The sequence below is a fragment of the Chrysemys picta genome, chromosome 11 (assembly GCF_011386835.1).
Source record: "Chrysemys picta bellii isolate R12L10 chromosome 11, ASM1138683v2, whole genome shotgun sequence".
NCBI classification, from domain to species: Eukaryota; Metazoa; Chordata; order Testudines; family Emydidae; genus Chrysemys; species Chrysemys picta.
In genome coordinates this window covers 65,002,127-65,027,723 of record NC_088801.1, presented here as the reverse complement: position 1 = coordinate 65,027,723, position 25,597 = coordinate 65,002,127, and the positions used below count along the sequence as shown (strand labels likewise).

Genomic DNA, 25,597 nt, shown 5'->3' with positions numbered 1-25,597 from the left:
ACACACACCTGCCTGCCTGAGACTCCCTCAGGCTGTAGCAACCCCTCTCCCCTCCCCGCCCGCTTTGTACTGACCCACTTGTACGGAGTGGGAAGCCAAGAGGAGAAGAGCTCAAGGACAGTTAGGGAGTTCCTGCTCTGCCTCAGCTCAGGGGTACTGGAGTCATATGGGGCGGCAGATGGAGGAATCTCATCTGGACCGGTGCTCGGGCGGGCAGGTCAGAGTGTGTGCCGTGCACAGGGCTTGGCAGAGCAGGGCCCTGAGGAGAAGCGTGAGTCAATAGCCTCAGCCATTAGGGAAAGCACGGGATGAGGCTGGGTTTAACGTATTTGGAATCAGGGAGGGGGATCATACCTTGCCCCGAATGATTTTAGTCAGCATCCTTGTGTCAATCCCACACAGAGCAGGCACCTGGAGGAAACATACAAGAGAGCCCAGTCAGAGAATAGCCAGGGGAAAATTACAGACAGATCACCTTGCTGAGCAGCCTATCAGAGAGACACAGTCCCAGGACACACCTCTCCTTCTCTTTCCCTCTCTCTCCTTTGCACATTCCTTCCCCTCCCCATGTCCCCTCTCAGAAATGGCAGGGTTCCCCAAAGTATCTAGGTGCTGTGCTGGGCAGCTGGTACCTGTACAATGAAACACCTGTGTGGCATATGCCTTTCTGTCTAGTCTGTGGGCCCAGTTCTGGCCTAACACCAGGGGGCTGGGTCCTCAGCTGATATAAACTGATACAGCTCCACTGACAACAAGTCGTTGGCTTCAGGGATGCGACCCTGGTTTTCCATCGGTGGGACTCCATTAACTTCAATGCACTTACTCCCAATTTACACTGGGGTGCGCGGCCTCAGAATGTGGGCCTACCTGAGCAGACCCCTGATCCATTAGCAGCACACACTGGTGTCTGCACCTGGAGTAGTTTGAAACAGGGGAGCACATTGGAGAGAAATAGTTGGAAGGGAAAGTAATGGAGAGTAATCACACAGGCAGGGAGAGAAAGTGAAGTGAGGATAAACTTAACCTAACATGAAAAAACGAAGAACCAAATATCCCCACTTAATGAGTATTTCTCCTAGTTAGTCTTGTCCGTGTCTCCTCATTGTCTCGGAAGTAGGAAACCCAGAAAAAGCCCACTGCAAACTAAAGAGAGCAGGGGTTTGCCAGCACAAACCAAAGGTCTGATGATAGGAGCTATAGCTCACTGTCAGCCAGAATCTCTCTCTCCTGGTTTCCATTACTCAAGGAGTCACTTAGCAGTTTCCTCAGAACAGATATTCCATGTCGAGTATCCGGTCTGGTTGCCCAAAGATCTCTCACCTTTTCTTCTTGCAGCCACTGTCCCAGAGTTTTGACTGCCCGCCAGTGACTGTAGTCATTGCTGTAATCCAGCACCAGCAAACCTGAAACCTGCAAAGAGGAAAGAAGAGAAGAAATTCCGTTTTGCTCTTACGGGAAGTAAGGAAAACCCAAGTCCCTACTTCGTGTGTGTGCGCGCACGTGTGCATAGGCAGAATTTCCCAAGCTTTGTCATGGAGTGGAGGTCACTTCCCTCCCAGTCACAATGGCACGGATCATCTCCCCCATCCCCACCATTTGTGATCACACAGACCACCTCTCCTCCCATGTACAATCACATCACATCGCTGTGGCAACTACAGCAGTTCCTTTCAGGGGAAAGTCAATTGAGGGAAGTACATATAGTGTTTTTAGCTGGCTTCAGTGTGATGATCATTGTCCTCCTGGAAAACAGTGACCACTATTGCTCTTCATTTCAGCTCTCTTGCTCTCCTGTCTATTTCTCTCATCTGGGAAGAAGGAAGAGACCTAATGTCCTGCAACCAGCCAACTTTCTTCTTCCTCTGCTAGAAGGCGGGAGAGATCTTGCTCCTCTCCCTGGCTTTGGTAAGCAGCCCCACTGCAACTCCCCCTCCTCCTTGGGGCTTCATTTCTACTTCAACCATTGCTCTCATACCCCCTACCTCTCCCATCGCTATTCACATAATGCTACCATCTTCCTTCCCCGATAGCTGGGGCAGTTTAAACTAAGGGCCCGTCTACACAGAGAAGCTGCACTGGTTTAACCCAAGGTGGACGTTATTTACACCTACTTAGGCTTGGTCCACACTGGGGCGGGGGATCGATGTAGGAAACGCAACTTCAGCTACGAGAATAGCGTAATTGAAGTCGACGTTTCCTAGATCGAACTAAGTTTACTTACTGCGGGTCCACGCGGTGCAGGCAAGCTCCCCCGTCGACAGCGCTTCCTCCTCTCGGCGAGCAGGAGTTCCGCAGTCGATGGGGGTGCGCTTCTGGGATCGATTTATCGCGTCCAGATGAGACGCGATAAATCGATCCCAGAAGATCGATCTCTACCCGCCGAATCAGGCGGATAGTGTGGACCTAGCCTTAGTTAAACCACTGCAGCGCTGCATGTGGACCAACCCAAAAGCCGCAAGGAGCTTTGGGACCCTTATGGTGGAAGTGCAAGTACTAAAATCTTCACATGCCGCGTAGGCCTGGTCAACACCGGGGAAATGAGTTGTGATTAGCAGAAGCGTTAACCATGTGCAGCTGACGCATTTTAACACACCTCTATCTCTGTTTACACTAGAAATGTTTACAAGCCTGTGCTGGCGAGCACACTTGCTAAGTACACCTCATTTTCCTACTCTAAACAGCAGCTTGGCAAAACTGTAATCCTTGCTGTATCAAATGGAGGATATTCAGATTTTAAAGGTCAGAAGGGACCATTAGATCATCTAGTCCAGCAGTTCCCAAACTGTGGGTCACGACCCCATTTTAAGGGGGTCGCCAGGGTCAGCATTAGATTTTCTGGGTCCCAGGGCTGAAGCCAAAGCCAAAGCCAAAGCCCGAGGGCTTGAGCCTGGGACAGCAGGGCTCTGATCCCGCCCCACCCTGCCCAGGGCGGCAGGGCTCAGGCTCCAGCCTCCTCCAGAGTCATGTAGTAATTTGTGTTGTCAGAAGGGGATCATGGTGCAATGAAGTTTGAGAACCCCTGATCTAGTCTGACCCTCACCAATCTCTTCAGTAAAGACGGCCTCTGTGCTCAGAAGGCTCTCCCTTGCCATGATCTGATCTCTCTATGGCAATTTGCCTCTGGGAGACAAAATCACATCTGAGGCACCAGAAAGAAAGATGAAGAGGAAAAAAACCCCAATCTTCTGCGTGTTTCTGGGAAGTTCCATCTAACTTTCCCCCCTCTGTGGATGAGCCTGAAAGATTGTCAGTGCACTGCCATCCACCCCAGGGATTTGTATTTCTAAATCCGCTCTCCACTGGACTAGTTTGTCCAGCCCTGGTTTTGCTCTGCCATTACCTTGATTCCATCAGACTCTAAAAACTTGCTGAGGCCCATTTCATCCAAGGCAGCGGTGTCCGGCGCCCCACCATTGCCTACAATGGGGTTAACCATCGTGAGAATCTGCCCCCGGTAGCTGGGATCTGTCAGGGTTTCAGTGTACCTGGGTTAAAAACAAACAACAGACAACTGTTGGCATGGGGCTGGGAGCGCAAAAACCAACATAAACCAGCCAACAGTGAACTCCCAAATACAAGGCAATGGTGAGTCTGGAGAAAATTCCCAAGGAGGGATAGATTTAAACACATGATTAAATGTTTTGCTGAATTGATACTCAAACCTAAGGTTTCTATGAGGTCAGTACTGGAACATTTTTAGCCTAATTTTCCAAATCAGATAATTGCACTCTGCCTACATTTCCCTTTGCAGCTCCAATTGAATAAGTCATTCTTCACTTTCTCTATGTCCTGTTGCTGTGAACTGTTAAGTAATTGCTGTCTTACAATCCAGAAATGGCTGTATTTCACCAGTGGATGAATTTATCCTTTCGTATACTTTCCCAAGAGCATTGGGTATTTCAGGATGAATTTGCCCTATATATACACATAATGTATTATTATTGTTGTTTAAATGATATGTAATTGGAAACTCCCACAGTTTACCAGATATCAGCAATTTGCAAGAAACATTTTTATGGAACGCCAGCCCCACTGCCAAAAGATTAATTGTCAAACACTGGAAAACTCTTTACAAAACCCAGAATGGTTGCAGGCTGATACAGACGAGTGAGTGCTCTAGCCAACTCAGAGAAACGACGTGTCACTTAAACAATGCCCATGAAATATTCCGCGGTATGCTTGACCTGCTTTTGGAAATATATTTCCTGCTCTGGTTAAATATGCATGAGATTTTCAGTGTTAACATATGGTTATAGTAAATGCATGGTATGCATACATTTGGCACATATAGTATATATAGTATAGTATATACAGTCTCCTTCCTACTGGATTTTTTACGCTACCAAACATCCTTCCTTAATGACAAAGCCAACATAATTAACCTTTATGTGTTATTTGTATTAAAAAACATTGACAAAAAGCCACTGGGTTTGGCTGTGATGTATAGGCACAGCTCTGCACTGGGACATAATGCCCTTAAAGCAGGATGATGCCTCCTATAGCTTGGAGGAATGGCACAAGGAATGACACAGATGGCACAAGAACTAAAGAGGCATCCGGATCCAGTCCTCTCGGGACTTGCACAACAAGTCCTGCCTGATCTCTGTAAATTCCTGCCAATCACTTCCTCTGCTAGAAAATCCGTGGGAAACAAACACACAAAAAAGGGAGCAAACATGTCAGGAAAAAAAAAAGGGGGGAAACTTTTTTATTTTTTGCAAATCTATCTTCAATTCTTCCTGCCTTTTCTTCTAAAACCAAATTATTTTTATACAACTAGTTGAATTGTTTGTGACCATTTCTGTAAAAAATCATCCCATTCACCAAAATTCAAAAATGTCACCAAAAAACCTTGTCAAAAAATTGGAAATGCGCCAAAATGTCATCCAGTTCTAGTCATGTAAAATTCAAACACCTCTCCAGCACTTCTTTTCTGTAATGTTAAGTGACAACTCAAGAATTTAGTTTGTCATAGAAAAGACACGGCTCCATGTACTAATTCACAAGCTCAGTCTGAACCTAGTCAGGATTCTAGTAACATTCAGTTCACACAGGGCATTGCTCAGAGGCTTAAGAGAGGTCTTGGCATAGTCACTCCTATGTCAACACTACATCAGCTCATCAGCACACTCACTTCCATACTAGTAACTTGCTATTTATCCTGACAGGGACTTAATGCCAAGACATCAATCTATTCCTGCAGACCCTTATCCTGGTACAGTGTCATTAAAGTCAATCCACGGAGAACTACAAGGTCTCACTCTCTGCCCAGCAATCCCTGGATTTGTAACAAACCCAGCCACATTTGTGCCCTGTGAGAACACTGCAAGGTCTAATCCCCCCTCCCCCCCCCAGCATTCTCTTCTCCATAGCAGTCAGGGTTTCCTACCACCCTAAAGCGGGATGCAACTGGTCACCATCCATCCCTGGACTCCTGGGCTCAGCACCTCACCCGCCAAGTCTGCGCAACACTCAGCCCCCGCCTCCCAGCCCAGTCCACCAAAGTTTGGTCCCGTTCTCCAGCCCTGAGCTCCTGCAGCCACTGTGCACAACCAATGGGGCTGAAACCGCTGTCCTCCCGAACTCTGCCTCTGCCAATGGCACACACCATGCATAACGTACATGTGGCTGTGGGTGCCACTCAATACGGAAAATGTTCTACTTCAACCAGGGACAGGGGGCTTGGGTTCAAAGTGGGACAGTCCTGCAAAACCCAAGGTGGTTGGGAGGTAGGGGGTTATGCCCATGGACAATAAAATAAACCTTAACCCCTCATATTTTGTTTCTTGCCCATCTGTCCCCTAGAACAGACCATTCCTTCTGAGTGTGTCCTCTGCGTATCGTCAGTAAACGAATACTAAATCCAGCCTCTGCTGCTGAGCTGCAGTGTTGAAGGGAAATTAATCCATCAGGTGTTGCTTGACTTTTGTGATGTGACAAGATTTATTACCCATAATCTATCACAGGGAAGAGAACTCTGGTGCCCTCCATCATTTTGATCTATATTAAACAGTTGTTTGTTGGCAGGTATATTAACACAGCTAGTAATTAGTGCTGTCGAAAAGCATAAGTAATTGCCTTGTGATGCAAAACTTTGCGAACAGATTTCTTAGGCTGTAATTTACTGTTCTCACCAATGGAACTATGTAAAAACCCATCTTGCAGTATTTGTTCCACGTAGGGAGAGCAGAGTTTGGGGAGAGTGGAGCAGGTGTGCAAAGATTTGCATTGAAACCTTGAGTTTGAATTTTACCTCAGAAATGTCTTGATTCTCCCTCCCATTGACACCTGCTGTTCCTCACTAATGATCTTATTGTATCAAGCAAGTTTGCGCTACGGCTGACTTTCTCATCTAGACAATCCTGCAGAAAAAGTGGCCAGTGATCTTGTTTGATTGACCAGGTCCATTAGCTCTGAGGCTACAGCAGACTCATGATCTTCTACATTAAAGTTGGACAAAGAGTCCCAACATGCTAGCGTGCATCACACACTCTCCCTAGCTGAGGGGCTCAGAGCTCAACAGCACGGTTGATCCCTGCATGAGTCACCACTTGTAATGATGCCCTCTGGGAACCGCTGGGAGGGCTGAACTTGGGTCCTGTGGATTTAAAAGCATCAGCCTCTGTTGCTTGAGCTAAAGGACGAGCTCCATTGGCTTAGAGACAGTAGCGGACTCATATACCACTATATGGGACTGAGCCACTAGAGGGAGATAAAGACACACTTGGCCAGTATGTTACAACTTATTGCTGCATGCCATTAAGCTGTTACCATGTTTCAACACAGAAGTGGCTGCATTTCAAAGCTTAGGGAAGGGATTTACCATAGTTATCAGTTTGCAAAATAGGGATGGCATGATAGAATGTTTCTGAAAGTCCCCATGACCACTGAACCTTTATGCTTTCTACCATGATGCTGCCCATCACGTTTGGGAGAATCTCCCCAAAAATATCCACAAAACTACCTTTTTCCACCTTCAAATCCCTCCTCAAACCCTCCCTTGCCCATGATGCACACAAAAAACTCGACAACAGTTAGGCTATTAGTTTGAATTGACCACTGCTTGTCATGCTGATCAATATTGTCTCATTGTTTCTTTGTACACCCCAGTTAGTCTGTCTATATCCATATAAACTGTTGGCTCTTGTCTTATACTTAGATTGCAAATTCTTTGGAGTAAGGACTGTCTTTTGGTTCTGTATTTGTGCAGCACCTAGCACATCAGGGTCATGGACCATGACTAGGGCTCCTACACGTTACGGTAATACAGAAATACATTATTATTAATTTAATAATGATAAATAATAATAATAATAATAATAATAATGAGCAAGCAGCTGTTTATCTTTTTTCCACCGTTTAATGCTGCGTTACAAAAAGCATCCCTACTTATGTATCCTTTGTGTTTGCCTTACCCAGCAAGACCAGTGTTGAAGACAACTTCACCGGCTGTGGACGACGGATGGCCAAAGGAATAACCCTTCATCTTCGTTCCATCATCTAGCACCAAGTTTGCCGTCTGTGCCTAGAGAAACAAGTTACATGACACTCAGATATGTATTTTAAATGAGCACACCCTAAAGTTGTGAAAAGACTTGAGGTTAATAGGAAAACATCCAAGGTACACGGCTCCCATGCCACTTGTGATGCAAAGCACAAATTCCCTCATCCCCAAGAAATTGTCTACTACCTTGTCCCCCTTCAGATGCCTCCTTCATGCTCCCTTCTGCCATGATGCTTACAGAGCACAGTCAGCTGACAACAGCTACGTGGGTGACAAGTCAAACTGAGTACAGAGCGAGGCTAGACATAAACGTGCTTGTTGGACCATTTTGCCTCCGCCTCCCAGTCTGTTTGTTCATTTCATCCACCTTCTGTATCTTGCAATTAACTGAGGGTATAAACTCTTTAGGCAAGTCACTGTCTCTTTACTATGTGTTTGTTCGGGGCTCGATTTGACAAGATTCTGAACATACGGGCCCCGATCCAACAAAGCACATCAGCACACGCTTAACTTGGACTTCAATGGGATAACTCATATGCTTAACATTAGGCATGTGCTTAAATGATTTGCTGGATTTGGGTCAGAGTGCTAACTGCCTCGCAGGGTCCAGCTCTTAGTGCATAGGAATTGCCAGACTGGATCACACCTTGGTCCATCTAATCCAGCATCCTGCCTCCGACAGTGGCCAGCTCCAGATGCTTCAGAGGAAGATGCAAGAGACCCCACAGCAGATATTTATGGAATAACACATCCCCAGGGAGAGCTTCTTCCTAACCTCAATGAGTTAGTGGTTGTCTTAGGGAGTGCTTAGCACAATAGGTCCCATCCATCACTGGGGCCTTGCAATTGGGTGGCTCGCCCCTTAATGGCTGGAGGGCTGGGGCTAGCCAACCCTGATTACAGAATGAGTCACACCGGAGAGGGATGAGGTGATTCCAGTAAGCTGTGGGGGGAAAGCTGTGAATCTCTGGCTATGCTGGCAGAGAGTAAAGTTATGTCTTCCCTAGAAATGCTGCAGCAATGCTGCCGCAGTGCTTCAGCATAGACGCTTGCTCCAGTGATGGGAGGGGTTCTCCCGTCCCTGTTATAAAGACACCTCCAGTAGCTAGGTCAACAGAAATCCTTCCATTGACCTTGCACGGTCTACCCCAGGGGTCAGTTCGGCTTAATGACGTCACTGGTGGGGGGGTGGATTTTTCATATCCCTGAGTGACATAGCTGGGTTGACCTAACTTTTTAGTATAGCCCTGGCCTAAGTAATCTCCTGCACTGGGGGAAAGGCACCAGTGGGGAAGGACAAACTCTAGGTGGGAGGTGTTAGGAGGCAGAAAAACCGGAGGGGGTTGTGCCCCACTGAAACTGAGATGAGGACTGCGTGAGTTTGGGTTCCATTTTGGAAGACTGTGGTATTTCAAATTATCAGGAGAGAGACACTGAACTGAGATTGGGGCCTGCAGGACCAGTGGACCAGAGACTGAGTAAACTGGACACCAAGTAGAGAATGTTTTAATTTCCTTTGCACTGTGTGGAGTTGTCTGAGGAGCCCTGAAAAATTGGGAAAATGAGATAGGGCACAGCCGAGGTACCTCTGGCCATGAGGTGGTACTCTGAAGGCTGCTGACCCCACTACAGGCCTCTGGGATAACTATGATATAAGCTATAACTGCTGTGACCATTTTGCTAGAGTAGCATTGTTACTTGTAGGTAGTGTTTCTGTCACTTGTCCATCACTTTCAAAGGAACTTTATCGTGATCACAGGTACTTTGTCTTGTTTTAAAATTACTTGATATAGCAAGGTAAAAAACATCCATCCAGAGCACGTTCACGGTTTCTATGGCTTATGCCAGCAGGCTCTGAGCTGAACAGGAATGAGATGGGTAGGTATGGTAGTGTGGGTGTGTCACCTCGGATTACTGCAGTTTGCAGGCCTTCTTCCCTCAGAAGTGCTAGATGGGGCACATAAGCTATCAAGACACCTTGTACTAGAGTTAGGGTGACCAGACAGCAAGCGTGAAAAATTGGGATGGTGATGGGGGGTAATAGGTGCCTATATAAGACAAAGCCCCAAATATTGGGATTGTCCCTATAAAATCAGGACATCTGGTCACCCTAACTAGAGTTTCTGTAACTATACCGCCACATTTGTATTCCACTCCCAGACCATGAAAGTCAGTGACTGCACTCCCCCTTAGACGAGCTAATTTTCATAGGTAGGAATTATGCCAAGAGAGGCTGCTGTCGGTATGGTCTGGTGACCTAACACTTTCATTTTGTAATTACAACCACTGCTCCTAGGAGGATTTCAAAGCTCTTTATGACATTAATTAAGCCACAACACCCTTGCACAGAAGATAAGTACAGCGATCCCCATTAAAAAGCCAGCATTTCTTATCAATGGTATCTGACACTATTTCAATTTTCTCCTTTACTTCAAATAGATCTCCGTGGTAAGTGTGCAGTAACAGATAGCGAAGGTTAGCTTTTTAATGCTTTGTGGAATTATGATCTATTTTACAGCTGAGCAAACTAGGGCAAAGAGGTTATTTGAGTTGCCCACAGTCATATGAGTCAGTGGGAGCTCTGGGAATAGTTCTGTAAATGATTCCTCGTTCTGAGCATTAACCACTACACACTACGCCTTTCCCTAGAGCTGGTTTAACAAATTAGCAGTCCCCATCTGGCAGCCGAACTCTGCATGCAGTCCTGACAAAATACCACAGCCAGGACCCAACCAGGGCTGGTTCAAAAGCAGCAGCAGTAGTCTTGTGAGCCGATATGGAAAACTCCAGTGGCCAAGGCTGGAGGAGCTGTGCTAAGCGTGTCGTTGCTGGAAATAGCTTTCTGCATATCTTAGAGAGTGATCCCTTGCATTTTGTTGTTAAAAAGAATATGCCACCATCACTTTGCTGTAGAGGGGGATGGAGGAACTACTTTCCATTTGTGGCAAATTAGATGAACACTCAAAGACAGGAAGAATTTCATTTACAGCACTGAACAATCACAGCAAACATTCATCCAAAATTTCACATATTAAGAACTTCATGGCTGTTATAAATACACTGCAATTCATGTATTAGTATATGTCAAGACATTGTAAAAACTACAGTTGACAAGTAACTGAATTAAAATACATTTGGAGAAGTATTATCTTTGCATCTTCCTTTTTTTTTTCCATTCACTTACTACTGTGCAACATTCAGTAATTTTCAAGGGGGCTCCCAGTCATCGGGGCAAATTAGTAAGGTTCTCCTCGCTGTGGAAGAGCCCAGGTTGCAGGGGCTTTTTTTTATTATTATTTGTGGGGACTAAAGGTAAAAATTAATAAAAGCATTAGCTGTTCAATATACCATTAATGAATAGTTTTGTACCATGATTAAATTTGTCCATGCTAAATAAAGTGAGATAAATGAGCTTCCGTTCCAAACTCAGTATTTCCTTTATTTATTAATGCAATCCCTAATTTTTTTTTGGCGGGGGGGGGTTTACTAAAGACACTCCCTCACACACACTGTGTGGCTAACTCCCTAGGGCCCCTCTGACAATTCCAGCCTCATATTACTTCATGAAATAGAGCTCGATCAATTTCCAAATCTCCCAGTGCTGGTCAGTCTGATGAACTTCTCATTCCAAAGCAGTGGTTCCTTCTGCAGAGGGCCTGTACGCCCCATTGCCTACAGAAGAAACTTCTTCCTCAGAGAGACCTTCTACAGCCACTAAAATAAAAAGGGTCTGCAACACATGGACCACAGGTGGCGTTTGAAAATGAAAGGTGATTTCAACAGAAGTTGCCAGCTGCCCAGAACCTTTGAAAATCAGGGCACTTATCTAGCAGCTTATGGGTTAGGTTTCCTATGGGACTTGTGCTCCTAGGTGTTGTTGAAAAATCCAACCCTGAATATCAACTTAGGAGCCCAACTTTAGAATCCCATTCTTTCAAAAACTCTTGGCCTCAGAAGATGTTGTTCCCTTAGAGGATAATTCATGCCACCTGCATAAAGCCAGCTCTATGCAGGTAGAGTGGTTTGGGGAGTTAAGATCTAGCTCCCAAAACAGGACCTGGGATAGGGGCTGCTGCTGTAAACTCTAGCCCTCTGTACAATTGTAAATGTGCACCCACACCTAGGATGACCAGACGTCCCGATAAAATCGGGACTGTCCCGATATTCAGATGTTTGTCCCGCGTCCCGACGGATGTATTGTCGGACGCCATTTGTCCCGATATTTGGCTTCGGCGGCGCTCCGGCTTTTTTTTTTTTTAACGCTTCGGCGGCGCCCTGCCCCCACATGTGTCCCAATATTTAGTTTTTGTCATCTGGTCACCCTACCCACACCCCAGATCCTTCACCACCCCCTGTGGGTCTGTCCCCATAACAGGCTTCTGCTCCAGCAGACACGAGACCAGCCCAGCAGTCATTTCTGCAGCACACAGCTGGCTCACAGACCTCCCTACACAACCACTGTAAACCATTCTACCTCCAGACACCCACACCGTCCTATGCAGGGATTTAAGGAGTACAATGGTCTTAGTACAGCACTGGTGAACTATCCCCTGCATGCCTAGAGCTAGGGTGAGATGTGGGGGTATTTCCCTAGGGTTACCATACGTCCTCTTTTTCCCGGACATGTCCGGCTTTTCGGCAGTCAAACCCCCGTCCGGGGGGAATTGCCAAAAAGCCGAACATGTCCGGGAAAATGGCGGCTCTGCTCCTCCCCAACTCTTCGGCTCTGTTTAAGAGCCGGGCTGCCCGAGCGCTACCGGCTTCGGGCAGCCCCCGTGCCTCCAGACCCTGCGCCCCCAGCCGGGCACTTCCCCTCCCGGGCTCCGGCGGCGCAGGGCTCCTGCTCCTCTTCGGCTCTGTGTAACTGACACAGTGTAAGTTACGCAGTGCCCCCACGGCTGGAGGCTCTGCTCCTCTTCGGCTCTGTTTAAGAGCCGGGCTGCCCGAGCGCTACCGGCTTCGGGCAGCCCCCGTGCCTCCGGACCCTGCGCCGCCAGAGCCCGGGAGGGGAAGTGCCCGGCTGGGGGCGCAGGGTCCGGAGGCATAGGGGCTGCCCAAAGCCCGAGCGCTACCGGCTTCACGGTTTGCCGGGCAGCCTCCAGACCCTGCACCCCCGGCTGGGCGCTTCCCCTCCCGGGCTCCAGCTGCACTGGGGAAGCGCTGGCTGGGGGCGCAGGGTCTGGGGGCTGCCCGGCAAACCCTGAAGCCGGTAGCACTGGGGCAGCCCTTTCCCCCTGGCTGGGAGTGGAAGGGAGGAGGGGCGGAGTTAGGGTGGGGAAGGGGCAGAGTTGGGGTGGGGCTAGGGTGGGGAAATGGGTGGGGCCAGGGCCCGTGGAGGGTCCTCTTTTTTTATTTATGAGATATGGTAACCCTAATTTCCCTCTCCTTGGTCTATCATTATCTAGGAGCCTTGTTTGTTAACTCTGCATCCTTGGAGCAACTACTCTTACTCACATTTCTAGTGTGGGCATTACCACCTCCCTGAGCTGCTAGCCTACTTTTATTTAATAGGAAATGTGACTGAGGCTACATCTACACAGCAAAAAACACCCACGCTGGCAAGTCTTCAGAACCTGCGTCATGTGACTCGGGCTCGCAGAGCTAGTGCTACAGGACTAAGAATAGCAGTGTAGACATTCTGGCTTGGGCTAGAGCCCAGCTCTGAGGCCCTCCCCACTAACCAGAGCCCAAGCAGGAATATCTATGCTGCTATTTTTAATGCCATCGTGTGAGCCCAAGTCAGCTGACCCAGACTCAGACTTACGGCTGTGGGGATTTTTTATTTTTTGCTGTGTAGTTGTACCCTTGGGCCTATCAGTTTTTACTGTAGAGGAGAGTTCAACTTAAAAACTGAGTTCCTTTAGGGTAGCCACCCATCCAGTTTCCACCTGGACAGTCCAGGTTTTGTCTTGTGTGTCCTGATGCCATTTGACAAGACCTGATGTCTGTTGTTGTTTTTATTCTGGGGGGGGGAAGAGGCAGAGAAAGAGTGAGGCCTCGGAGGTCCGGCTACCAGCCATTAGAAAGGTTTCAACCCTAATTCCATCCCACTCTGTCTGAACTCTGGCGTTTTTCAAAACAGGAGTTTTCCTTGGTAGCCTGCACTAAAATTTCATCTCCAACCACAACTGTGAAGTGCATTGGCTGCTGTTTGGCTAATATCTCTTTCCCCAGCAGTGACCGCAGTTTAACAGTGCTGCCTGAATACAGTTTGTGCAGCACTTTAACACCCTTCAGGATTAACATGTAAATTATTATTGTTAGATTTCCTGTATACTTGCAATAGCACGTAGAGGCTTCAACTACATCAGGACACCATTGCACTAGGCACTGCATAAACATGTAGTAAAGGAAAACCACTGTCCTCAACTGATGGGTATTTGCAGTTCAGTGCATGCACTTACAAAGCTTCTTTTAGCCACATTCCCTATTCTAGCAGCATTCCATTTGTAGTCTAGAGAATATTTCTGAGACCTGTCATATCATTATCCCAGAATTAACTTTAATGCACCTGCTATAATCCTCTCTACTTTATCAGAATTTTTTATAATACCAAGTTTCTCTTTAGCTTTCCCCCCCCCCTGCTTCAAATCGCTTAGCAAAATGAACCAATAAGAATTCCTTTACTATTTAGGCTTGCTAGGCAGGGTAACCCCTTACTGACTTCCAGGATTTATTTCTCCCTGCTTCAATATACTCTTGCTACAGCCTGTGTAACACCGACAGACTCCGGTCGTCGGTGGGCGAGATCAAACCTGGAACCTCTGGAGCTAAATACATGACCCTCTACTACATGAGCTAAAACCCAAATGGCTCTTAGCTAAGGCTGTAGAGCAGACTTGTTAATCTCTCTCTCTAAGTGGTCTCAGTGTCACTAGATGGGACAGAACACCACACCCAGGAGGTGTGTGGGTTACACTGGCTCCCACACTTTCTTCAATTGTTTTTGTAATGCTATGTTTACTTGCAGTCTGCTATTCATCCACTAGATGTCTCTGAGTGCTGTAGAGTTCCAGGTCGTATGAGGTCACTGGTAAACAAAGGAAACCACGCTGGAACTTGAGCTGCGTGGGAGCCCATTTGTTTGTCTCTATTTAGAAGCAGTTTTCTGAAGCAGGAAGCATTTATTAAGGACAGACCATGACTGCATATGCCATATCTGCCTTGGCTCCAGAATACACCCTTGTCTTCTCATGGAGCAGTCAACTGGCCAGATGGGCAGAAAATTCCACAGGTGTGGCAGTGCCTAAATTCCTTCAGCAGCAGATTCCTGGTGCTGAAAATGTAATGCAGCCTCTTCCTCACACCAAATAGACTTTTAGCAAGCTTGGAGTCTCCCCTCAACAGAGGCAGAAAGGCCTCTTGAAGCAAACTCTAAGCCATTTTGGTCTACAAATCCAACTGAAAATTGCACACAATCAGCCCCTCTTTTGCAATTTCCAGTATTCCTGATTTCAGTCAAGCCAGATATTTATATTTGCTCCTGGCTAAAAATCAGAAAGAGCAGAGAAGGAGGAATATTTCTTATTTAAAAAAACACGCACACAAAAATGAACTCAATTTGTTTTAAAACTCAAGGGAGATTCAGATTCAGTTTGACTTTAGGGTGACGATTTGAGCCAGCTCTGATTTTGTTCAATCCAGAGAGGGAAACAAACCAGAACACTGGATACAAATCTTCTAAACTGTAGAGAAGTTCAGTTCTGGATTCAGAGCTGGATAGGGAATTTGTAGCTTAGGTCTGTCTCTATAACAGGCCTGAACCCCAAATCTCCAACTCCCCTGGAGCTTTGGGGAACTTTAGCTCTGTATCTGAATTCCATGGCTCAGAGCAATGTGTAATCCCTCTGCTGGAAGCTACTTCAGTAACTGTTCTACTCTAGTCACAAGAATTTCATTATTAATAGTTGTGTTACAATGGTATCAAGAGGTCCCAGCCATGATCAGGGCCCCATTGTAAGAGGTGCTGTACATACATGTAAAAGTCCCTGCCCGGAAGAGCTTACAATCTAGGTAGACAAGACACACAAAGGATGGACAAAAGGAAGTATTATCCTCATTTTACAGAAAAGAGAACTGACCAAAGAGATTAAGTGACTTGCCCAAGATCACACAGTAAACGTGTAGCAAATCTGGGGATTGATCCCAGATCCCCAAAGTCCCAGTTCACTCTTAATTACAAGACTACCTTTCCTTCTCTTGTGTACCTGTGCATTAACTTCACCCCAGCCTATCTGGAAATAGGATCCCCATTTCAGCTCATCCTCCTCCTTCTCCGAGCGGACAGAAGTATAGCAACTCCTTAACTGATCTGCTGTTTCCTCAGTCCCTCTCTCCAATTCCTATGGACCAATTTTCTCTTTTACTTTCTGCCTGCCTCAAATATTTTTGGACAGCCCTTTGATAGTTGTCTGAAATAGTCTCAAAAGCCAGCATTCAATTTATTTATTTTCCTCTTCTAATTATACTTTTAGCTTGTTCCTGGTGGGTTATTTTTTTGTTTGTTTTTTTAGCTCTTCCAATCCTCTCCTTACCAGTCTGTCTCTCTAGTTACAAGCCTTCTATTTATGGCTCATATTACTCTTTACATCCCTACATAACTGCATTGGACTTCGCTGAGCATTAAGTGATATGAGCTGCAGTATCTCTGCTCGTTTCTGAAATGCAATGAAACTCCATTAGAGTGAACCCTATTATGCTAACTCCCTTGTTACAGTAAACGTTCCCTGAGGCCCCCTTCTTCCAAGTGAAATCAACTAGTGGTCTCAGGTCTGCTCCCAGTTGACCGGAATCCCCATGACAAAGCCGGCCATCACTCTGGTCAATAGAAGAGGTAAGAGGTGAATTGCTCTGAAGGCTGAATTTCTCTCTGAGGCATCCCTTCCTTTTCAGGGTTAACATATGTTAGTGGAGCAGGGTGGGTCCCATTTCCTGGGAGCTCATTCCTCTATGTTCTCCATTAGCCACTTTGTAGAAAAAATTACTTAAATCATAAAATCTTCATGCAGGCCCAAATCCAGCGACTCAGCAGACTTTGCTCTGGCTGGGTGTATTTAGGGGAGGGGATAGGTGGGGTACAATGCAAAAGTCTTATAAAATCTAATATGGATGAAACCCAGAAAGTTCTAGGAAAATTCAATTCAAAACCTATACAATTTAATAGAGAATTATACAATTTCTTCAGGGTTTTTTTAAACAATTGTATGGACTTCTACAGGCAGGATTTAATTCTCTATTAAGTTCTACAGGATGATTTTTTCACTATTTTTCTATTTAACTCTCATAAGAGTCCAAACTCCATGCTGTGATGCTGCTCTAGAGACTGTTACATGTGAAAAGGTCCACAGATGCTTATTTTCTATGTGGGGTTCAGATGCAGCAGAAATTCATTTTGTGCAATGAATGTGAATGCAAACCCTATCCCTGCCTGTGCCTTAAACCAGAACCCTGGCCTAAACCTATCTAGATCCTAATGGTGTCTTAGGCCCATCTCCAAATAAAACATACCCACATTGCTGCCCCTCTCAAGCACAGAGGTTCAAAAAAAGCTCAGACAGAAGGTATTAAAAGAAAGAATGACCGTGTCCTTGCATGTGCTCTGCTCAAGACAGGAATGGAAGCAACAGAGCCAAATATATATAAAATATTTTTGTAAAGGCTGCTTTCCTGGTATACTTGGCCAGAGCAGAAACAGGAACATCTTACAAGAGAGACTGGGAGCCGCTTTCCCAGCACTGGGAGCTGCGCCCCTCGTGGAGGTGGTTTTTTTTTAGAGCCCTGGGAGAACTCTCTCCCAGTGCTGCACCGCAACCACACAAGCCACGTTAAAACTTCACTGAAGTTTGCAAGAAGAAAATTTCTAAGTGCACAAGATTTTGCAGAGATCAGATTTTACATGTGTATCAAGAGTGTGCATGTACTTATCTATCATAGACCAGAAACACCTCTCCTATCTGATCAGCATGAGTCAAATGGTGGATATCAATAACCTGCAGAAAACTGTTCTGATCAATGTAGATATAGAAGTAATCTGCCAAAATAAATTTTAAAAAACCCCAAATAATTTTGAATAATGAATCTGCTCTCTGCTCACTGATAATCTGTGAGCAGAAGAGATTACACTCATTAAAATAAAATTTTCATTGCAAACTGTTTGCTGAGCTCTAACTATATAAGCTAGCAAGGTAGTTTCTGAAAGATATGAGCTGAATAAGAAGGTGGTTGCAGAATGACCATAATAAAAGTTAAACCTGGATGTTGAAACATTCACCACTTCTAGAAAAACCTGCAAAAAATCAAGTCTACTCTACGCTGTACAAACACCTGAGACTAGTGCTTAGTGCTACAAGGGAAATGTCTTTTATTTTCCAAGAAAAATTCCTAAGAAAATTAAACAGTTCTTTTCATCAAAAAGTTCTGCTAAATTTGAGGGGAGGGAGGTGTCAAAAAACAAAAAGCAAAGTTTTGTGGCGGGGGGTGTTGAAAAAAACTATATGAACCTACGTTATGAAAGAATTTCCATTTTCTCAAAAGTCACTTTTCATCCAAAAATTCTGAATTAAAATTTTTGACCAACTCTACTAGTGTCCTACATCACATACTCCTGAGGGAATTCTGTGCCCAAAAAATGCAAATTTTATTTGTCAGTAAATAGATGTGGAGGCTCCAGCATAGCAGAGGGGTGCATAGGCCACCGGCTGCACAGAGGTAGGAGATCACCCGGCAGCCCCCCACCCCCAGGCCACAGACACATCGGTGAGGCTGCACTTGACACAGCGCAAGGGCCAGGTCTGCCCCATAAACACCCCGGGTCCTTGCCCCACCGCGCCAGCCACACCAGCTGTGGGCAGGCAGGCTCAGCAGGAACCAAGTGGGGCGGGGGATCCAGATGTGGGTTGAGATGGTTCTGTGTGGGGCAATATGGGTGCAGGCAGGTCAGTGGGGATCTGGATGCACAGGGGCAATGGGACTCTGCAGAAGGGTCCAGGTGAAGGTGGGGGGGGCTCAGTGCGGGGGAGTCTGGTTGCAGCTGGGGGGGCTCAGTAGGATGGGGGTCCAGGTGCAGGAGTCTTGTCAGGGTGGTCCAAGTGCAGGGGGGAATGGGGCTCATTGGGTGGGGGTTCAAGTGTGAGGGGTAGAGCTTAGTGGGGGTTCAGGGTGTGGGGGGGTATTCCAGATGCAGGGGTGAGGCTCAGCAGGGTGGGTGAGCTCAGCAGGGAGGTCTGGGTATGGGGGGGTCCAGATGCATGGGGTTGGATGGATGGGGAAACAGCTCCCTATACGTGGCTGAGGAGCAATGAGGGCTGGAAGTGGGGCGGGAGGGGGGGTTCTTCCTTCAGCCAGGGGAAGTTTCTGGTGGTGGGTCTGACCCGGACCCGGCTTGACAGCTCCTTGCAGAAGAAGAGGAAAGTCCGTCCTCCTCAGTCCAATCAGGGCTAGCAGCTGAGCCTGGCCCAGGACAGGAGCCTCACCCCGCACTCCACTGCAATGATTTACCTCTCTGCCAGCTGCTCCAGGTGCCCAAAATGACACACCTGTGCTGCTAGGGAGGGGTGCATGACCACTCTTGCTGCTTCCCTTTGCTTCTTTGTCAGAAAATAATTGTTTTCTGCGGGGAAGCAAAAAAAATCTGCGGGGGCCATGAATTCTGTGTGCGCACAGTAGCGCAGAATTCCCCTAGGAGTAGTAATAGCCAGGCGAACATCATGTAGCTCTTTGTCCCCCACTAGTGGATAAACTGTGTCTAGAGGTTTATGAGCCTGCCGCTGCCTTCAAGGTAATGAACCTGGCCTTTTAGCTCATGTTTTTAGATCCAAAATTCCAAAGTTCACCCCTGCATATGGCCCAGCCAGCGGTGTGTTTACATATCTTTGCTGTGACCTTCATTAAGGAGATAAAGCCAGAAGATGTTATTTCCACATTCATCTTCCATAAGTTTAACCATTCACTGGGCAGAACACACATTTTGAAGGCATTAACCACACATAAATGAGCAATACGAAAAGAACATGCATGTTATTTGCTGGCACCAGCCTCCCCCTCCCCCCATGCCATTAGCCAATAGGGCAGGCCAGGTGCCTGAGAAACCTTGCAAAGAAGCTGCTGATACCAATTGGCTAGCAGTGAAGGAGTTATGATGAAGTTAGCAAGCAGCCTGTCGCAACCCACATATAAACACATAAATGCTCAGGTCATTTTATGCATGGTGAATCTTACCACACTGCCCTTGATCAACCACCCATCAGCCATCAACATATAGCTACACTTGCATTGGTCACCTTCAATGGCTTTAAAGTCACACCTTCTTAAATATTCCAAAAGCTGCCATTAAAAAGACAACTAAATAATACAGTAGATGAACAGGTGTATCTTGGGATGAATGTATTATGGACACAGAGCTAATTGTGTTAGAAAATCACCCTGCAGCCTTGTGAGCTTAGAATTAGGTACCACATAGAGGACACTAAAACAAGACCAAAATAGCTGGGCAGTTTTCTCTGTCTTAACCTTTTTAACTGGATGCGCCACCCAGCCTAGCAGACTCCTATAAAGTGACCATGTGGGCCTTGTCCTTATGCAGTACTGTTGACGAGTTAGATCTGTCCTTTAAAAAAGTACAAGATGCCGGACCAGAACATTAAACACCAATATACTAGTCACTGGGAAAACCAAACCAAATCCATCAACAATCTAAAGTAGTCCAGTGCCCAGCACATAACTATCACCCTAGCAGATACTTCACTACTGTGAAACGTACAAAACAAAGGGAAATTTGTGCCAAATGCTGAATCAATGACCATGGGAGGAAGAACTTGTACTTGTGGCACCTTAGAGACTAACAAATTTATTAGAGCATAAGCTTTCGTGGGCTACAGCCCACTTCTTCGGATGCATAGAATAGAACATATATTGGCCAAACCGGACAATCTCTACGCAAAAGAATTAATGGACACAAATCTGACATCAGGAATCATAACATTCAAAAACTAGTAGGAGAACACTTTAACCTGTCTGGTCATTCAGTGACAGACCTGCGGGTGGCAATTTTGCAACAGAAAAGCTTCAAAAACAGACTCAAACGAGAAACTGCTGAGCTGGAATTGATATGCAAACTAGATACAATCAACTTAGGCTTGAATAGAGACTGGGAATGGCTGAGCCATTACAAACATTGAATCTCTCTCCCCATGTAAGTATTCTCACAGTTCTTATCAAACTGTCTGTACTGGGCTATCTTGATTATCAGTTCAAAAGTTTTTTTTTTCTTTCTCTTACTTAATTGGCCTCTCAGAGTTGGTAAGACAACTCCCACCTGTTCATGCTCTCTGTATGTGTATATATATCTCCTCAATATATGTTCCATTCTATTCATCCGAAGAAGTGGGCTGTAGCCCACGAAAGCTTATGTTCAAATAAATGTGTTAGTCTCTAAGGTGCCACAAGTACTCCTGTTCTTTTTGCGGATACAGACTAACACGACAGCTACTCTGAAACCTGTCATCATGGGAGGAAGGAGAGAGATGACAGAAATGACACTGCAACCTGTAGCAACCTGCCACCAGATGAGGAATGAACACTGGTGACAAATGGAAACAGGGGATCAGATCCCCAGCACAGAACCCTGTCCCAAGCAGATTCTCTAACATTCATTGGAGGGGTCTGTCTTGCTTTTTCAACACTTCAACATGCTCTAACTTGTCATGCCAATAAAGTCTCATTGAATTGAACTGAATACTTGTGGCCTGCATATTTACTGTGTGGAAAGCTATATCATTTGTTCCACATGCATGGTTTTTATGTAAGTATGTTTCTTCTTCAAATGGTTGTGTTGGCTAGAGCTGTCAGGATGGCAGGTATTTAATTTACCAAGCAGGATTGCAGTTGCCATTACAAGAGGAAGATCTCCTGCTCTCCTGACCTGAGCAGAGGCTGAAGCAGCCCAGTGTTTCATCAGCTAGAAGGAAGGTTTTGCACTGGATTTTAAGGTAGGGGCAGACATGGGGATAATTCATGGCCACTGTAGATTCTTGGGAAAGGGAAGAAGCAAGATGGCAGGTTCCACTCGAAACACACCAGTAACAATGCAAGTGTCCTAGTCTAGAATTTTAACATATTTGTCAACTTCCATTCTTCATGCCTCTCTTTCTTTCAAAGCCCATAGTCCTAGATGCCAGATGGGACACAGCACAAGTTGATGGCAGAGATGCCTTTTTCCTCTTCCAATTTTCTTCATCTCTACAATGATTTGTGGTTTAAGATTAACAGTTCTCTGGTGGGAGTCTAAGGAACGTGGAGGCCTCAGTGGATAGAGGCTATAATGATTAGTCTCATACAGTTGGGAATTAACTGTTAGATAACACCCAATGGGTACCATAACTTGGCTTCCCCTACAGCTTTTCTTATAACACCCCATAGTTATGATTCTGACACTTATTAATAGTACCGTGGCAGCAGGTTACATAGGTGCTGGAACTAGGGATGTGGGGGGTGCTGCTGCACCCCCTAGCTTGAAGTGGTTTCCATTATATACAGGGTTTACAGTTTGGTTCAATGATTCTCAGCACCCCACCATCAAAATTGTTCCAGCACCCCTGGCAGGTTACATAGGCAGAGGCCTGTTCTAGTCTGGATCTGTCTGATGATGAAACTTTTGCTGCAAGTGCTACAGAATTTACACACGGGGCCCAATTCCTCACTGCACTAGCTTTACGCCAATATAACTCCACTGAAATCAATTGAGTTACACTGGTAAAGCTGGAGAAAAGAGCAGCTGGTGAATTCAGCCCTCTGTGTTGAAGACTGGGAGCTAAACTGATAGTATTTCAGCCACTAAAATAAAGGGCTCCAGTGTGAGGCACAGGACTGTGTATCTCCCATGTATTAAGAGTCTCAGGGCCAAACCCCAGTATAACCCCTTTAATAAGCTTAATCACATGCGTAAAAGTTAAGCTCAGTTCAACAGGCATGTAAGTATTTTCCTATTAAAACAAGAAGATCAGCTCCATTCGCTATCAGCACTCTGGAGATCTAAGGTATTTGAAAAGAAAATACCTCTATAATATTTAACAGGAATAATGAACTTTCACCTTTCAGTGCAATTCACCCTACAATTTCAGCTCTGACTACAGAGTCCTACTCAATAAAACGCTGTACCCAAGCAGGCTCAGAGTAAGGCTTAGAAGCCTAGTTTGGCTCAGTTTTAAGTCAGTTAACTTATCTGCATCAAGCGGTTTATTTGCACACTAAACATATACTAGCGAGAGCTTGGTTATTATTACCTTGACACTTAAAAATCTGGTACCTGTCCTTGCCAAACGCCAGTGATGATGAGCAGTCACACTGCAAAACTCAAATCCGTCTTTCAAAGTCTTCACCACTTTGCAAGCTGTCAAAATTCTTGTCATCTTGAATAGGTTGATTGGTAACTAAAGTTAAAAAAAAAAAGAAAGAAAGAAAGAAAGAAAGATATATCCTACTTGTATTTTTTTAGACTTAGATACAGGCAATCAGATACTTTTGCAAATTACAGTAAAGAAAACAGAGGAGCAGTCAGCGTGTTGGATTGACTGCACAGCACTCTCTTTTGCCTTCCCATTCTTTCTGGCATTAAAAGTCCTCAGTGTGGCCCCACCTTCTTCCCTCCCCTCCTCTGAAGAGCACTTACAACAGAGATGAACTGTGGTCATGTTGACTAGGTTGCATCATATGTCGAATACTAACTGCTCCTACTGGAGGACTGCAAGAATTGCAGGAAGCAACCAGAGAAATTCCTTATACATCGGCTTGTCAGAATTCAATTTTTATGTGTGTAATTTGGACAAATATTGGCAATGTTTATTCACGCATTTTTTCTATTTGTATCACTTTAAATTTTAACATTTGCACGAAATTATTGAGGGGGGGGTCAACATCACACAAAAATATACAAAATAAATATCCTTAAATCAAACTCTAACAAGTCCTCAGCAAGCATTTTTCTTACATTGCCTATCTCTAAATTTAGATAATTATCAATGGAAATATTTTTTCAACAATTTGCGTGTGTCCTGTGAAATTGATGTTTACGTGCATTCACCGATAAAAATCTAACCCTTCTAAACCAATTTATACAGTGAATAAATAGAGCTCAGATACACTAAGACAATACCGTGGAATATTATTTAACAAGTAGATTAGGAAAAGCTGCATTTATTCTTCCAATAGTCTCCAGGACCGTATCATTAGAAAGATTTTTTATCTATTAGGTTTCCTAGAGCTCTGGTGTGCGATGATGGATATAGGTTATACATATTGGACAAAAGGGGGGGGGAAATATGTGGTTGCTACCAACATGTTGTGAAAGAAAGCAGGAAAATGGAAAGCTTGTAAGCTCTTTGGGCCAGGACCTTCTTTTGGTTCCGTATTTGTACAGCACCTAGCACAATAACAGGGTCCTAGTTCATGACTGGGGTGCCTAGATGCTGCTGCACTACAAGTAACAATAAAAATATTTCTCAGCAAAGATCACAAAGTCAGCAGCTGAAATGGACTCCATGTGGTTTCCTAATTCTCGCCAACCATTGGTGAGTGTCATGTATGTCCTGCAACTCTTTCAAGTATGTTCCCCAAATGTAATGTCATTCCCCATTAGACAGAGGGAGGGAAATATATAATGAACCCAAAAACTGAGGGAGAAACATATGTTTGTTTTCATACATTATTCTCATTACTGATTTAAAACTGTGGGCCCAGTTTTAAAGCATGAATGCCTTAAATAGGATCCCCAGATCTCCCAAATGAACACTCAAAGTAGCAGGCAGACACATAAAATGGGGTGCTCAGCCCAGCACTTAGGCATACATTATGCCAATGGATTTCAGTGCCCTATGTATGCACCCACATTCTCTCAGCAATTGGAAAAGCTTTAGCTGAACAGAATGCAAGTACCGCATTCAGTTACCGCGCATCGTGTTACTAGTTTGAACAGCTGAGTGCCTGATACAAGAGAAGGAGAGGAGAAGACACTGGGGTAGGGCTACCTGGCGGGGTCATACCCAGAATGTTGTGGGCCTGTATGAGAGAAGGGGTGAGAATTAAGAAGTGGGCATAGGTGGCAGGAGGAAAGGAGATGGGTGTAGTTGGGGAAATGGGAAAGCAAACCTCAGATCGGTTAGATAAGCACTACAAATACGGGGCACTTATCTGAACCCAGCCAGCAAACCTCTTGGATATTCACTCATCACTAGAGCTGTGGTGAGGGAAGGAAAACACTTCCAAAATAAAATAGCAGGCAGTTGTTCAATTTCAGATTCAAAGAGGGGAATGATAGGAGATGTTTTGCCAGGCAGCAGAACGCCCTTGATGCAGCCTGATGGTATGTATTGAAGAGGGGACGTGTACAAAGAAGATAGGCATGTTCATGAATGAATGAATACCAGAGAAGTGCACTTTGTACTGGAAAGGTCATTCTGAACTCATGCAAACACACAACCTCATACATGCAATTCATAACCTAGTATTTTTTCCTATGGACTCAGCATTTTGCATCTGTTAAGTTATATTCACACTATCACGGGTTATATTTAGAGCCTTGGGTGGTGGTTGTTTTTTCCTTTCATTGTGTTGGATAATATTCAGTGATTGAAAGTCAAAATCTGATTCTGCATTCTGGGTGGGTGACGTAATATCATTTATTCGACCAACTTTTGCCGGTGAGTGAGACAAGCTTTCGAGCTACAGGGAGCTCTTCTTCAGGTCTGGGAAAGGTATTCAGTGTGTCACAGCTAAACACAAGATCCAACAGAGAGTTAGCATAAGCAGTTAGAATATGTGCTAAGGGACCATATAAGGGGAAGTGGCTAGTAGTCATTGTTAGCGATTTTTCTTTGGTTTTTGGTATATTTAGGTACAAATTCTGCTCCCAACTTTACTTTGTGAATCTCCATTTAAGTCAGAGGAGTTAGGCCATGTCTACACTGCCGCTTATGTCAGCAAAACCTATGTCACTCAGGGGTGTGAAAAAACCACACCCCTGAGTGACATAAGTTTAGTCGGCATAAGTGCTCCTGTACACAGAGCGTCTCCTGTCGACACAGCTACTGCCCATCGTTGAGG

General features: G+C 45.3%; 1 protein-coding gene across 1 annotated transcript in view; it reads right to left on the bottom strand.

Annotated features, from left to right (window-relative positions):
• The window catches only part of CPS1 (carbamoyl-phosphate synthase 1), a 123,020-nt gene extending 99,887 nt beyond the window's left edge, over positions 1–23,133 (bottom strand). The window contains exons 1-5 of the mRNA XM_005279683.4: positions 22,783–23,133; positions 7,416–7,525; positions 3,341–3,485; positions 1,321–1,410; positions 355–411 (exon numbers count right to left, since the gene is read on the bottom strand). Of these exons, the coding sequence (XP_005279740.2) occupies positions 355–411; positions 1,321–1,410; positions 3,341–3,485; positions 7,416–7,525; positions 22,783–22,908 (528 nt within the window). The 5' untranslated portion in view covers positions 22,909–23,133. The remainder of the gene's footprint in view (positions 1–354; positions 412–1,320; positions 1,411–3,340; positions 3,486–7,415; positions 7,526–22,782) is intronic.
• Between the last annotated feature and the right edge of the window lie 2,464 nt (positions 23,134–25,597).